Below are 11,196 nucleotides of genomic sequence, written 5' to 3'. Positions count from 1 at the left end.
TCAGATTTTCGTAATGTACGCGTATGCTGATTATACATGCAATTTTACAAAAAGTCTCGTACTGAAAATTCTTCCATCTGGTGCTTGCGTCACTTTGCGAAATTACGGCAGTATAACAGTCGGATTCCCTAACAATAGAATTTTTCTTGAACGCGACACTGACTTTTATTTTCATTTGCCACTGCGTTGAAACAGTCCCAAAAGGTGTCGTGAGCTTCGCGTGTAACGGTTGATCCAGTTTGTTTAACAGGTGTTGAATACGACGATGAGCTGTTACTCTCAGGAGATATGTCGTAAAATATTATTGTATAATCCAAAAAGATTATCTAGACAGTCTGATTTGAACTTCAGGTCCGAAAAAGTTACAATAAGGTAATTCGGATCTTCTTCTAAGTAGTTGCAATGATTTCCCAATCCAGCATTTTAAGATGCACTCATGCGAAATAAGTTCGGTGTTCTATGAGTTGTATGAGTTCTTATGATGAATAAAAATAAATTTTTTAGCAGCTAATGGTGACAACCGATCACAGTTTGCTTCGTAAACCATGTAAGCTTCAAAGAACAAACTACAACTGCAAAGAGCTGAAAGATAAAAAGTTTACAATTTCGATTTGGATTTTCTTCTAAGTAGTTGAAAGAACTTCCAAATCTAGCATTTTAAGATGCTCTCATGCGAGGTAAGTTCGGTATTCAATGTGCAGTCTCGATCCGTCCTAATTATTTTTTATGCAGAAACATGAGAAAATACCTCAGGTATACAGGAGAGCCCAGAACATGTTTTTTTTTCTTCAAATGGGTTTAACGGCTTACGCACTTCTCCATTAACGCCCCTTTGGTGTGTCGTCTAATTAGAAACGTGTAGCCGTCTATAATCATTTTAATGTGTGTGACTCTCTCAGATTATCAACCCTGAAGAAAGTTCTAATTTTTTAATCTTGAATATAAATAATTGATTGTATTTCTTATTCAAATTCGTAGGACTTACTTTTATTAGAAAGAAAAATTTGTTCAAGATTTCTTGCGGAAAATAATACTCTGCAATACTTGATACTCTATGATAGGATATTCATTTCAAACGGAGAATTGATGCATCGTTAATTTTTTTCGTGTAAAAATCTGTTTATTCCTCCCTAAAATGTTATCCTTTATTTTATGTCACACGGAAAAAGCATAATTTTTGCTTTTGTAAATTTAATTTTTCGTAATGAAATCTATTCAAAGGTTAATGTAATGGGAATGTAATCCCCATTCAACGAGGATAAGGAGTCAAGGCGGCCCCAAGCTGTCGAGGTGACGCGATCCAAGTCGGCAACCGGCCCTCCGTCAGAAGCGGCGGTCTCTCGCAAGCAAACTTGTGGTCCACTGATAGCTCGGTTAGTTTGAAACATAGGATACGATCCGTCAATAGGGTCCGACCGAGCTTTAGCGAGCATCAGACGGCATACGTTTCCCTGGTGCATTACATTTGCCCGGTTAATTTTTATTTTGAAATATATCATTCATTGCAATTCAAAATTATTGCACAAAATCTGAAGAAGTTTCCACGGCAATGATACGGACCAGATTGTTGCTCTTGAAGAATTGAACTCTTTAATAAATTTTAATTGTCCCGTTGTCAGGAGAAGTATTTGTTTTCATTTAAAATTAGCGCACAGGCGCAAAAAACGAGGTACATCGATACCCAATTGCCATGCTAAGGAATATCCGTAACAGCAATATGAAGTTATTATGGGATCTAATACTTTGCTAATGAAGATTAATCAAGTTTTTCAAAGCTGGTATAGTTCTCTGTAATTAATAATTCTTACGAAACACTCATACGTTACTTCCCCGAAACAAAAATCCCGGTACAACTGATATCCAATTCACTCGCAACTTGGAAAATCGACGACAAACTAAAAAGAAAGCTCGAAGTTCATTGCTAGGTGTGAAGATATGTTCGGCTAGTTGTCTCATTCTGAAATCACGCATCTCTTTCCCACAAAAAAAAACAACCAGCTCACGACGATCGTACAAGTTTTCCCACTTTCACTCTTTTTCACACATTTGTTTTACGTGATCGCGCCTCCTTGCTGTCTTCTCTGATTATCTTCCTCGAGGTTTCCTGTTCTTGGAATAGTGGGATCGTTTGCTGCCTACTGGGCATATTTCGAGACAGATTCGACGGTTCCCGAACATATGCCAAGAATTTTGTTACCATTTACAAGCATGAACTCACCCGCAGTGAATGAAAATTGTACCGCCCTGCTGTATTAACGCTTTTCTGCTCTCTCCTCCGTCTTTCACTTTCACACTCGCGCGATGATCTTATTCTTAGTCCTGTGTGATCGGATCCACGAGATTCTCGCAGTGCTAGTGCCAGTGGCTGTTGAGGGAAAACGCGTTTTTCCTTCATTTAGAACGTTTTGATTGTTTTCTCTTTTCCGCCCTCCGATCCGTATCACCGCGGTGCAAAGTATTGCCGAATGGGATCGTGCGCTGTGTGTTTCTGACGGAAGGTTATTCCCAATTATTTTATTGTACGATCAACGGCTCGCAGCGGTTCGCGTCGGTAGTGCTATTTCATGTACCCATCTTGTCCTTAATTTTCGCTAGGTCAGATGAGGAAAATCTACGCTACCGGTTGAAAGTTTGATTATTATCGTCCGACCGGTAATTGAGTGTTTACTTGCCGAAATAAATTGGCGCTTTGGATTCTCCCGAGACCATCAACGCGGAGGCCCTCGGGATCTTGGCGCTCAGTATCTTATGCTGGTCGTACGCCACAAACCGTCAGTCGAAAAGGCGTGAAATTTTATGTGAAAGTGAGAGACAATTAGGTGTTGATTACTTCTACCCGTGAAAAAAGTGCTCACTCTAGTGTCTTATGATCCATCGCGTCGTTCGGTCCGACTTGCCCAAATGGTTTGTTTGGGTGCATCCTAGTACTACGGTGAAGCGAATAGTGTTGATTTTCAACGATGCCAAAGCGTAATATTTTTTGATAACAGAAATATAACACCTCCTCTGAGTGTCAATGGAAATGTGCTGAAAATTTGTGTCGATTGATTTATATTCCCGTGGAAAAAAAGGAAATTCAGTGTGAATATTCACACCACTGTTGCAATTATGCACCACTTGGACTTCAGCGGCATTAGACATTCCGATAGCGGTGGCATCGGAACAGCAGCAGCTCTTGCCGTCCATGGAGGCCCTAATATGGGCATCACTTCGCCATATGAGGCCCTACATACCGCGGCCACTGGTTCTGCAGAAATGGCCGTTGACTTCCACCACCACTATACGCCCACAGAGTACTGGAACACATCGCCGTACAAAAATGGATCCACACCGATGAAGGAGATTGAAGGTAATAGACACGCTGCTTGGTTGGACGTGCAATTCGGAAAACATTGTCTTTGGTGCTACCGATATGACCATGTATCAAGGGCAATATGTGTTTCGATATCGATTCATTGAATTAATTATTTGGAAATCAATTTTTTGGAAATGAATGGTTTCAGTGGCTTTCAGCTGTTTCCGACTACGAATATTTATTCGTTGTGTATACATTCTTATTTGTTTTATCTGACATTCACTGGCTCCTGGTGATTTTTAACACAGTTAAGATTACAATAGCATTTCAAAGCATTATAATTTTTCGAACAACATGTTGTGAAGTTTGATCATTTATTTTTGTGGCACCAATTTTCATATTATTAAATGGTGCTAACATTGGAACGCAGGAACGATCACTCGGATCTTATTCATGTCGAGGTTTCTTGTTGGAGTTGCTACTTTATATTGTCTCACTCGCAGTTCTCGTAGGATTTTATCGATTATCCAATCTTATCATCCGGTCATAGAATAGCATTGAACGAGCTATCTCTCTTAAGCTCCTCAGAAAGCCTCTGAGTCTCTCGTATCCGTCGTATGCTTGTTGTGCATTTCTGGAAGATCTAAATGCACTCAATGCGTTCTTTGTTATATGTTGTTGTATATTATTTATGGGGGGTGATTTTGAGGAGACTCGTTTTTTTCAATTCAAATAAAACACGTGAAAGCTGCCATTTTATTTACTTCTTTAAGATAATTTCATGCGATTGGTTCAATTTTGCACCATTCTTTTAAGGGTGTATTCTAGTGTAGAGACTCGAATTTCGGACGTTTTTTCGAACTACGCAAAAATAATACAAAGAGTATTCTCCCGATCCATTATAACATTATTTGTTCATCTATCTTTTAACAATAAATCAAAAATCGAAAGAAGAAAAAATATTCATAACTAGAATAGTTACAAGCTGATGAAGTGAGAGGATTCAAAAAAAGTTGTGCCATGGCGTACATGAATCCAGCCATTCTGGTTATCTGAAACAAAAAATTGAACAGATGCTAAATCAGTAAAGATGCCGCTATCGTATGAACCTCGGACAGCTCCAAATAATCTTTTTTGACTAAATGGCGGCCGTTTCAAAATAAAAATGCGACTTGAAACATTTTTTCTTACGTTTCCCGATTTAAAAAAAAAGTAACATTTGAAAAATATCATTTTTTAGAGGTTCGTGCGATAGAGAGATGCATAAAGATTGTATTCATATAATTTCGACAAGAATCGGTTCAGTAGAACTTGAGATATCGTGTACGCCAGCTTAGGAAAACTAGTTTCGATAAAAACGCGTTTGAAGTTTATTGTTATGGCCGCACCAGGTTAAATACCGCATCACTAAAATGGCTCTAACTCGGTAAATAATGGGATTTTCGATAAGGTCTTTCTATGGTGTATTCTTGAATGCCTAAATTACAGAAATATGAAGGGAAAAACAAATTTTTTTTTCAAACTTCTAGACTAGAATACTCCCTTAAACATCGTCCGATATCTCTCATATGATATTGTATTGCGTATTCTCGGGCTCCAATGACAGTAACGTGGCGGCTATTGAAAAAATACGTGAACGCTGAACAAATACGGATCGATGATTCCAACGGCCCATAAACCGCATCAAACAGTACATTTTTCTGGAAACAATTCTTGTTTTGCCTGTAGCTGCTCATCATACCTCAGTGACTTGAATGGTTCACTTACCAGCTCAATTTTGACGACCATAAAACGATCTAAGTTTGCACGAGAACACGAGAACGGAGAACGAGTTTAGATAACATTATTGAATTGATTTGTGAACTATCCTCGAGTAAGTCCTTCCTTAATTGAGAATTTTATAAAGTTGACACGTGTCGTGAATTAAGCACAAGGAACATTTGAAAAATCGTTATTCAGCTTTGACCACATTCTGCGCATTACGTTCATTGTGGATTTGTTGCATAGAAATGGGATGTGTAATTTGAGAATTTATGTCATTTGATTTACATATGTAGAACAATATAATTTTGTCTAAAAACAATCCGTTTCTACAAACATGATGCTTAATAGATCATTCATCTCTTTTTTTTACAGCGTTTATTTATTAGACTCAATCGCGTTTACAGATTCAATCTCTACTATACAAGGATACAAGGTTTTTTTACGCGGTTTTTTACGAGGTTTTTTTACGAGGTTTTTTACGCGGATTTTCCAATTAACGCGGTTTTTTTACGAGGTACGTATCTCCCGCGTGAAAAAAACCTGAGTGTCAAATAAAGTGTATTTGTTAAGACTAATAATATTGTAATAACTAAAGCTTATACCAGGGAAATCCAATTGGCTTGGAACTGAGACGAAGCAAGACGTTTCAACAGATGAGGATTAGAGAAGGGAAATCACACTGTGATATCAGTTCATAAAATTGAAGTAACAATCGACGGTAATTCAGATTGTCATCCTAGAACCCTTAGTGATTTGGATAATTGAGCCCTGTCTAAATGAAAATTCGTACAAGCTTAGATACGCCTGCAAGATTTATCGATCGGACAGCTTCGATTAATTAGAAACTGTCTGAGTAGATAAAATAGTTGTCGGATACATCTTCCGGAATTCAACACTGGGAATGGGGATTCAGACTCCATTCTGTGATATGGGATCAGAAAACGGTGTGCAAAGTAAGTTGAAATGAACGTGTTAAAATTCTACACTTTATCCAAGATCTGAAACTATAATAACGGTTTAAATTCAATATAATGGTAGGCTAACAAGAAAGCCGCAAGCGAAAGGGCTTTCCAATAAAAATGTACAAATAAATATCGAAGGGAGGGTGATATAAAATAGTTTTTATATAAAAAAGTTTTTAGTTTTAAATTAAGTTTTTGAGCAAGATTTTTGAACAACTCATTTCAAATATAATTTTTCTCAAATAGTTCATTAGTTTCCCAACAACTTTGTCGAACATCATATTTCAATCAGATATCTGGATTTTGCGTAACGCATTTTTTTATTTTTTCAATAGGGTACCCATTTTCCGTTTAGGGTGGTCCGAAAAATCAATTTTTTCCCATTTTTCTGAAAACGAATTTTTTGAAGAATTCAAATTTTTGAACTACTGGACCGATTTAGACGATCACATATCAAATTGAAGCCAATAAACTAGTCTTTCTTAAAAAAATATTATACTTGCCACAAAATTGGATTTTGTTTTCGTTATTATTGATTGTATTCGTTTTTCATAATTTACATGGTCTCGGGACCAAGTGCGCCATATTTTTTATATTTTTTCCTGAAAGCTGAGGTTTTTAATATAACATATCCAAAATTCAATTTTATATGTCGATCATATGAATCGATCCATTAGTTCAAAAGTTATGAATATAAAAAAAATCATTTTTGGAAAAAAGGAGAAAAAAATATTTTTCGGACCAACGGTTCACTATGAAAAATCATAACTCAAAAACGAAAAAAATCACATCTCTGATTTTCAGATATTCGATGTGAAAAAACCTCAGCTTACAAGAAAATCATGTACCGTTTTGCCACAAACTCCGAACACTTAAGCTTTGTTGGCCATTAAACAGTGTGTCGTTACTCAAAATGGTACTCCTTCGCAAAATTAATTTGACTTTTGGATACAATAAAGCCTTTTTTCATTTGACTACAAAAAAATTGATTTACAAATATATATTCATGGGAGAAAACAATGTCATTGACTCAAGTTCCGAACACTTTTGTCTCAAATTCCGAACAGCAAAAATGCGAATGATATGTTCTTCGTACCTTTGGGAGTTATAGTCCATAAAAGGGGCTGTCTACATATAATAGGTGACAGTTTAAGAGGGTGCGGGTTGAGACCTTGGTCACTCGACCCAAGCGCCCTCTATAAGGCGACGTCCAGGTCCGAAGTCTTTGGGAACCGCTCTAAGACAAAACCTGACCAAGAAAATCAATTTTACTCTCATTGGCTTGCGCCTGCCACCTAAGAAAAGAGCTTACAAACATTTGTTAAAAATGGTATTTTTAGATTGTTGCTCCAGAATTGGTTTGTCATTGTACCCCAATTTGTCAACTGTTGCTGTATTTGCCTGAAAATAATGTGTTCAAAAATCTTCTGTTCGGAATTTGAAGCATGCGTCGAAAACTGATTCAAATTCCGAACATTACTGCAATGCTAATTTTAATGGAGATTTCTGCATAAAAGAAAAAAAAATAATCCATTTATAGAAGATTTTTACTTTTTCACACACTTAACAAGAAAACGGCAAACAAAATAGATAAAACATCTACAAAAAATATTTTTTACGGAATTTACTAGCGCAAACATAGTCCTTTGATTTACTGGATTCTCAAAAGATGTCTAATAAGCATCTTCATATGTTACGATTTTATCACATAACAGTAAAACTTGTAAGTTGTAAGTATTATTTATTTCAGTTTGAGAACAAATTCATGAGTAACGATGTGCATTAGAGTGCCATTGAAAAAGTTCATCTCAAATTTACGAATGGGTCTTACTGAAAAATGTTAATTTGCTCTAAAATACATACACTATACAACATTCCAGGTCAATCGAACTTTTTCTACTATTGTCGCAAAGACGCCAAAGTTTGAGTCTCCCGAAAACCGTAAATCACCCAAGAGGAGAGTGCATGAAATCGGAGCTTCGAAAAAAAAGTTGATGCCAAATGTCTTCAAATTACATAAAACGTCGGGATCTACTGTCATCTGGATTTTTTGTCATCTAAATTCCGACTTTCGATTTATGATAATATCCCTTGGGTGATTTTACGGTTTTCAAAAAACTGAAACTTTGACGGATGTGCGACACCAGTAAATAAAGTCCGATTGAGCTGAAGTTTTACATAGGGTATTTTTTCGCGAGATTCAACATTTTGTAGGAAGTCTCTTTCGGAAATTCGAAGGTCACTTTTTTCCCATACATTCATTGGCGTGCATAATTTAATTAAAAACAAAAAAAAACCTTTTTCTCTAAAATATTTTTACGTAATTTTCGCAGCAGGAGTTTCCTTTCCAATGACAATCCGTATTCCTTAGCCCAATAACTTTTTGGATTCCATATAAGGCTATTTCATTTGAAACCCAATTGTCGGACTCTTCATCTTCATCAATACGATGTAGGTCCAAAACTGATGATGTATTGATAAGGTAGTCGAATCCGAATTTTTATCATCGTAGAATAATGTAATTGGATACAAAACAACTATACCATCGTCGATCTGAGCCTGAAACTCAACATCATCGTCGTGTACGGTATTGTCCTGGTCAATCAATTTCTGCAGAATCGAAAGTATGCGTTCTTTTACAACCGACAACAGGATATCTGCATTTTCCATGACTTGACAAAGTAATCAGCCGGTACCTCGTCCCAAGCCCCGGCTACCTAAAACATAACATCCCTAATGTTGAATCGCTTAACCATGTCATCGAACTCTCCTTGGCATCCAAAAAGCTCACGTATAAGCTTTTACTCGTAGTTGGAATAATATTTTGGTCCATGAGCTGCAACAAGGCAATGAATATTGTTTTTCGATTTTCAAAACATTACCCCTCCCCCAGGGGGCGCCAGACAATTTCTGGCTACGATTTTGCAATATACGAATAAATCAGTGCAAATCATAGTTATTTTACGTTCACTGAGAGATTTTCTTTTGATTTATTAATGATTCGATTAGAATTCGATTATCCGGAGAGAAAAAAAAATTCAACACTCCGAATAATCGAATACGACCTGTATTATTAAATAGAACAACGCATAAACATATGACGCCATCTGACGTAAAAACTGAATTTAAGTAAAGTTGGTCGATTGATATTGTGTTAGATCAGTGCTAGTCTACTGCTCCAGAAAAAAACCAAGTGAGTAACGATGCATTCTCTTGGCATTTCTTTTCCTCCCTCGAAATTGTTCCATACGTTCAAGTCAATGTTTAAAGATTGTGTCATTTAGATCTTCTCACACAAAGCTATTCTGGATTTTGGGTCGACAAAATAGCATTGAGGTGAACGGTTATAGCTACCTATTTGTAGTATTTGCCATTGGACGAAACAAACTCAGTTTATATCCGACAATGATTGCCTTTCGATAGTTCGCGCCATTTTTCGAGCCCAGAAAAAGTAAAAAAGTATGTTTTAATTGTATTTAGATTTGAAAATGTCGAAGCGAATCTTTTATTTTTGATTTCTGCCTTCACCTTCTGAGCATACGTATCATCAAAATCTAGTCTTTTTCTCATTTGCTTGATCAGCTCCACGAAAAACTACTACAAATATCCTTAAAAATTATCTGCCTTCGCCATCCATTGTTCTGATAGCTGCCATCGCTGCATACATATTATTGCCGTTCTTCGAATGATCTTCTAATTCAGTAGTATTGGACATTGAAACAACGTGAGATTCCTCGCAGATAGTAGTGAGCATGGTTGAATGGAAATCTTTCAGCCATATGCGAGTAAACTAACATTTCTTTTCAGACAACCGTTTTTCGTCCAACAAAGATTTCTTTACGACGGAGCAATTTCATATTCAGGTACGGTTTCCATTTCCCATCAGAGCAACCTGAAAATGCTTCCAATACTACTTTGATGCTTGTTCGATTGAGATTGTTTGTGGGATTTAACATTGTAGCGGCCTTGAGGGTTCAATCATCGATATCAAATCTCCACCTCATCAGTTTTACTAAATCCACATGTTATTAATCTATCACTCCAGAAAATCTGTACCTATCTGTACATTTGTACAAAAATCTGTAATATGTACAAAAAAAACCGTACCATTCCAGATAAATATGTATGTGTAGCAACACTGATTGCGATCAACTCCCGCAACTCACATGTTCTCACATGTCTCACATGATCGGTTTGAGATCCGAAGATTCGAAGTTCGTCAGTCCATTACCGTAGTTTTATTATAATTAATTATTATTCTAAATTCTAATTCTAATTCGAAAATTTGTCCGTCTTCTGTCAGACCCAGCTTTTGCGACCAGGTAGGCTCGAAATCGACCTCTCATAAGGTTTTATAGTCCATCAGAAGACATTCATCAACTTTGGTCAGCAGCTGATCATACAGCTTTCATGCAAGGATTCTAAACATGCTGTTCTGATTAAACCAATTTGGTTGTTTGCTTGTTTGTTTGTATCGGTAGGAGTTATTGTTTTATTTTTGAATTCTTTGTCAATTGTCAATTCGTTGTCAATATTCCATAATATTTTCAAGTGCACGCTATATGGTATACCAGCGTTAATCCAGCATTTTAGCAAGTTTAGACACAGACCACACTGTATGCACAATATTTTTCTCTTTCCTTCTTGCATGATTATTTCCAGACCCTTGCATAACTTCCAATGCAATTGAAAAATGTTATTGTTAACAATATTTCCCACATTGTTCCATAACTAAATTTACTACACATTACTTTGCTTCTGATCACCATCCTAGCTCGAATTAACGCGATTAGCTGTTGTCTCCTACTTCTGTTACTACAAACAAATAATTAGCGTTCGATCGATTATTTTGTTTTCCAATTAAACCAACATTGACACAACGGCAGTTAGTTTTCAACAAGCGGCGGGTGGAAAATAGAAAAGCAAGTTTGCAATTGATGTTGCCTCCCGCAGTACGGCAATTCTAACGCCAAACGATAGTCATTAGACTAGGATTTTCTGAATGAATTCATTGATAAGTCTGTGCACGATTGTTGGATTTATCAAAATTTGAATACATCTACGAATTGATTTATCAGCTTCAAACAATAAAATAAACACAAATCGAACTAACAAAAATATCCACCCCCTACGAATCTATCCCGCAGGTAAATAGCAGAAAAAAAATCCAATGTT

The 11,196-nt window shown here is 36.6% G+C and overlaps 1 protein-coding gene across 2 annotated transcripts in view; it reads left to right on the top strand.

Moving 5' to 3' along the window:
• Positions 1-2,481: 2,481 nt before the first annotated feature.
• The window catches only part of LOC129774608 (T-box transcription factor TBX1), a 100,050-nt gene continuing 91,335 nt past the window's right edge, over positions 2,482-11,196 (top strand). For both annotated transcript variants that reach the window (XM_055778375.1, XM_055778374.1), the window contains exon 1: positions 2,482-3,349. In XM_055778375.1, coding sequence (XP_055634350.1) covers positions 3,109-3,349 — 241 coding nt within the window. In that variant the 5' untranslated portion in view covers positions 2,482-3,108. The remainder of the gene's footprint in view (positions 3,350-11,196) is intronic.

Source organism: Toxorhynchites rutilus, chromosome 3 (assembly GCF_029784135.1).
Source record: "Toxorhynchites rutilus septentrionalis strain SRP chromosome 3, ASM2978413v1, whole genome shotgun sequence".
Taxonomy (NCBI): domain Eukaryota; kingdom Metazoa; phylum Arthropoda; class Insecta; order Diptera; family Culicidae; genus Toxorhynchites; species Toxorhynchites rutilus.
This window is presented reverse-complemented; position numbering and strand designations above follow the sequence as displayed.